The sequence below is a fragment of the Zea mays genome, chromosome 5 (genome assembly GCF_902167145.1).
Source record: "Zea mays cultivar B73 chromosome 5, Zm-B73-REFERENCE-NAM-5.0, whole genome shotgun sequence".
NCBI lineage: Eukaryota > Viridiplantae > Streptophyta > Magnoliopsida > Poales > Poaceae > Zea > Zea mays.
Window position 1 is genome coordinate 164,014,359 of NC_050100.1, and position 5,257 is coordinate 164,019,615.

At 42.4% G+C, this 5,257-nt stretch overlaps 1 protein-coding gene across 1 annotated transcript; it reads right to left on the reverse strand.

Moving 5' to 3' along the window:
* Positions 1-1,487: 1,487 nt before the first annotated feature.
* Positions 1,488-5,001, reverse strand: LOC100282064 (RS21-C6 protein). Its single transcript, NM_001154977.2, has 2 exons — positions 4,694-5,001; positions 1,488-2,296 (listed from the first exon to the last, which is right to left on the reverse strand). The coding sequence occupies exons 1-2, from the start codon at positions 4,886-4,888 to the stop codon at positions 1,970-1,972; spliced, it is 522 nt and encodes a 173-aa protein (NP_001148449.1). The 5' UTR covers positions 4,889-5,001; the 3' UTR covers positions 1,488-1,969.
* Positions 5,002-5,257: the final 256 nt, after the last annotated feature.

Genomic DNA, 5,257 nt, shown 5'->3' on the forward strand with positions numbered 1-5,257 from the left:
GCCTGTACAGGATAAGATAATTCAGGCTCCATGAAGTCTCAAATGTTACACTTCAAATCATACTAGCTGAATGCCCGTGCGTTGCAACGGCAATATATAATACCATTATACTACGATAACTTATATACAAAATATGTGTTATACCGTTATGAGAAAATGTTTCATAATCAATTTGTGATTCTGGCCATACATAAATTTTGTTATTTATAATCTATCTGTTTCACCACTACATTGCAACCATCAGTATCATGCAGACTTTGATATATGTCACGATTTGCATGGTCTCATTATTGAAGAGCACGTTTCACACATACCGGAAGAAATTCCCTCGTACATCGTTAGTCATCGGACACGTACCACCATACGCTTTTGCTTAAATAAAAAGGTAAGTATGTGTTTGCAAGACTAATGGTCAAACATCGTATAACCATAAAGTTAGAATACTATATTAATATATTAAATAAATTAATCCAATAGACATAGATTAACCCAATTAACATAGGATAAATAAATATCTAATTATAAAAGTATGAAACATGGTATAATCAATGTTGTTACTGCGTAGTAAATATTCATACGAGACTAACACAACTGGAACGGTTCAATTTAGAATTAAAATGGGGAAGTTACGAATTTCCAAAGTTTCTATGTACTTGATATAGGATTAATTAGGAAATCAATTTTATTGTTGTTTTCATGACAAAACAGAGGTATTATGTGATAAAAAATAATATTATAGAATTATAGAAATTGGAATGAACTCATTTGGATTTAATATGAAATTTCCATGAATTAAATGGGTTTCTGCAATTATTTTTAAACTAAAAATCAATTTCTAAACTCATTTTCCCTATTTTCTTTATTTCCTGGACTGCGTCCCAAATTCCAGAAAGATCAGGGGCCAAGCTATAAATGTTTTTCTAGATTCAGTGAGCATACAGAGTGGACGGCGGATTAAACACAAATAAAGTCTTAGTTGAAGTTGTACACAATTCAACATGGGTCATGTTGGCTAGAGGGTGGAAGACTAGGCATTCTACTCAATAGATCCAAGGTTTGATCCCTGAGCAGCCACAGTTTAATTTTTTTTCTACACGCGGAACGGGAAAGGGCAGAACACGGGGAGGGCAGAACGACATACTACTCTTACATTCTTAATAAGTAGTATAGATATGCACTCATTGTACAGGGCCAGAAATCTACACAACATTCTGGCAAATGAACAAGAAATTCATCTCAACATGACCCGTTCTTGTATTTTTAGTATTTTTTTTCCATTTGAATGGGGGAAAATTGCTCCTGAATTTTGTATATATTAGGGCCTGTGACAGTAAGGTAAGCTGGCAACATTCGAAACATACCAAAAAAGATGCCCACAAGCTGTCCGTAGTTAGTACATGGAGCAGCATCCACTGAGCAGCAGCAGACCATCGCGACGACAAGCTTTGATGGGCTGTGCACAGACAAAGATTTCCCCGAGAATCCTAGTCCATAGTCAGGACTCGGGTCCACTTACCATGACGTTCATAAAGGCCCCATAATAATCTTTGTTCATTGTACTGAAATAAGGACTAGAGCGTCAATGACATTCACCAATCACCGACAGTCCAACACCAGCTCAAAGACTACACTGACAACTTTGCACTGTCAGAAAGCTTTTGCATCATAAAGTACTGTCAGTACTCATTAGTACTACTGCAATAGTCAGCTTTGCTTTCGCATCATATGAAGCTGCATAACTGAACCAGCAGAATCAGAATGCCCCAGTACACATTAGACATAGGGGAGCTACAGCCTACGAAGCTTTGTGGTTAACACTTGGTTCATTAGCCATCTAATATATAGGGGAACTTGAACCCACGCAACTTGTCCCTTTCCCACCAAAATAGAGCATCCCTGTTTCATCAGCACACGTAACCTAGATCATGCCCGACCATCCAAATTACCATTCAAGGAGCTCCGAGTCATTTTAGACACCACAGCTATGCTGCTCCTTGTTCGCGGCATTAGCTTTGTCGCTGTCGCCAACATTGTTAGTGGAGCCGTAGTGAGTGTGCTTCTTGGATGAACCCTTGCACTGTCCAACTGGGTATTTGCGGGCGTTGATCTCCATCTTGCGCAGGGCAGCCTTGCCGAGGTCGACGCCGCACATGTCCGACAGGCGCACCAGATAGAGGAGCACGTCGGCGAGCTCCTCGCCCAAGTGCTCCTTCTCGGCATCGTCCCAGCCTGGCAGCCCCTTGGGCACCTCCCCTTTCCATTGGAATATCTCAGACAGCTCCCCCACCTCCCCTACCTGCATAACAAAGAAGCGCAAACATGCACGATAAGGGACATGGAAAGGTTTTGCTGGGTGTCATGTGTCGATTAGATTATACTAGACACAGGAGCTAGTTAGTAGCTTTCACATTGCCCATTATGGGCATCTCCTAGCTGGACAACACTTGGAAAGAAAGGGTGTTGTATAACTTTTTGTTAGTCCCCAACCAAAAAAAAAAGAGTACAGAGATAGCAGAAACCAATTGGCATCTGATGCAACAAAAAAAAAAGAGTACAGAAGTAGCAGAAACCAATTGGCATCTGATGCAACAAAAAAAAGAGTACAGAAGTAGCAGAAACCAATTAGCATCTGATGCAGCCAGTGGGATCCTGCTTAAGTCCAGCTCATTAAAACTATTGATCTGGATAATCTAACAGTGAAAAGAAATAAGAAAAAACTCGACCTGCGGGGGGTAAGATAGCCCCCGAGTATTGTATTAAGAAGAGTACCTTCTCACACAGGTCGAGAAAACCCCTGAACCCCTATCCCACCCATAAACAGCGGCATCAAAGGCCATGTGAGAACGACTGCGACCGGGGCCGAGCCTTAGACTTATGCTTTAGCGTGGGACAGACGAGAGAATTTTTTTAACCACAACCTGAAATTCGCTCTCAAACCAATTAACATCTGATGCAGCCAGTGGGATCCTGCTTAAGTTCAGCTCACTGAAACTATTGGTTTGGATAATCTAACAGTGAAAAGAAATCAGAAAGAGAACGATTGCAACAGGATGTGTATTGGCATCTTCGCTGAGGAGTGAGGATACACAGGACGGCAGGTTTAAAGATTTGTTGTTTTGTCTGATTTACAGCCTATTGCAGTCTCTGGAGGTCTGGGTGGTGGATGCGTTATGACGTTTCTAGGTCAATATATGTGAAGAAGCATCTGTACTACTCCCTTTGTCCACTGAAGGAGTATGTTTTGATCAGGTTTATTTCATATTCTCCAAATAAACTAAAAATCGAGTGCTGACTACAATAGGCCATTTCCCTTACATAAGGTGCTAAACTACTACTGGAAGGTTTAGAGAAAATCCTGCACATGTTCCATAACAAAAGGTTCAAACTGAAATCTATACATTTAATTTTTATTTTTCCTGTAATTAGACTAAAAATTTTCACAAAAAAAAGAAAAAAACAATCTCTCCTACCTAACCTACTGCTTTGGGTGGATTGCTTAGATACTCATGCGCACACATTTCAACAATGTAGATTAGATAAGAGGATATAGTTTTTCTTCAAATCAACTGTAAACCATGAAACATTTAAGTCAACCAACAAACAACTTCAGAAGGTACACCAGATGGATGAACTAAAGTGTAACAACTTGAGGGGCGCAGCACAATAAATTGTAGTTAGGTTTACACTAATCAATTTTCATAGAATAAGAAACTTAGATTTAAAGTTACCACCGAAGAACACAACATATTCATCCTCACATATCCATGTACAACATATAAATGAAATATGAGTAGCCATTAGACATATAACATCTATAATTTCGGCAGATGCAACACACCTTAAACAACAGGAGCTGCAAATCCCAGGTCATAGAACCAAATTATTTCTACAGACAGTATCCCCATGTGCACAACAAGGTTTGAAACATTCTGGACCATTGGTCCATACATGCCAGCATTGAATGTGAAGCAATGTAGCATCTCACTCTTCCCCCCCTCAAAAAGGACCGCACCCCACTCTTTTCCCTTCAAAAAGGACTGCACCTCGCTGTTCGGACCGTACAGATGCACATTGTAGCCACTACGAATACAGTCTTCCCTGTGACAATATCAGTAGTAGCATTTGATTTGATCACCCGTGTTTTCATCAAATAACAAATGTCATCTTACATAGTCCTACGATCTTGAACTATTCGAAGAGACGGGTTCCTGAGTGCCTTTCCCTTTGTACTACCCTCTTTCTCCCCCGTGTTCCCCACGAGCGAAACCACACGCATCGTGTGAGATTTTGACCAAGCCAACTGCAGGCAACAGGACAGAAGCGCAGATTCTGTCCATCAGCCTCGCAAGTCGCAATGCGGTAGTAGTACTGAAAGAAAGAGAACAAAAAGTGGCGAACCTGACAGCTACGGGGGTCGGGTCGGGTGGACAGACTGATTACTGAAGGACGACAAGGCTTTTCTGCACCCAATCATTCTCGTTTCTCTGGACAAGAACTGGACCGCCTATACAAACCCCATATCGCCATTTTTTTGTGGAAAAAAAATATATATCTCGGCGCAGCAGATACGAAGAACTCTCACGACACCCCAAATTAATATAAGTCGCCAAATGAAATTAGAGCGATGTTCTCCGAAATTGGCCGTGAATATCGCAAGTGAATAGAGTAGAGAAGAGGAGTGGAGCAGCCGAACCAGGGCGAGAAGGAGGTTCCTAGGGGAGTGGAACTGCTCCCAGTCCCGCTCCGTCGCGAAGTCCGCCATCCGCTTCCGCAGCGTCTCCAGGCTCACAGCTGCCGCCGCCGCCGCCGTCGTCCTCACCTCGCCATCGCGAACATTGCCGCCCTTCTCCTCCCTCTCCATGCTCACCTCCTCCTCCGCAACGTTCATCTCCGCCCTAGACTTGAGATTTAATTTTGTTTTCTAATTCCTCCTCGGCCGTGGGGGACCTAGTAGCACTAGTTATTATGGAGGAAGTGAATAGGTCAATGCGGCGAGGAAGAGAGAGGGAAGAGGGCAGGAGGCTATAAATAGGGGGAGGCTGGGAACAGTCATCACTGGGGCTGTGGCCAGCACAGTACAAGTTTCTTTATTTGGCAACGCGTGGGGTTCATATCTGGGCCGGCCCGCCCGCAACGGAACGGACAATAGAGATCATGGGCCGTCCGCGCGCTATTTCCTTTCTGCTGTGCTGGGAGAAAATACTGTTCATCATGAGAGAAAAACGATATTTTCTTAAAAAATACTATTCAGATCACT

What these genes read in the sequence shown, in the direction of transcription:
- LOC100282064 (NM_001154977.2), bottom strand. Translation starts at nt 4,888, where the DNA reads ATGAACGTTGCGGAGGAGGAGGTGAGCATGGAGAGGGAGGAGAAGGGC. An exon ending in GGAACCTCCTTCTCGCCCTG is followed by an intron (nt 2,297 to 4,693) that starts GTTCGGCTGCTC and finishes TTTGTTATGCAG; the next exon opens with GTAGGGGAGGTGGGGGAGCT.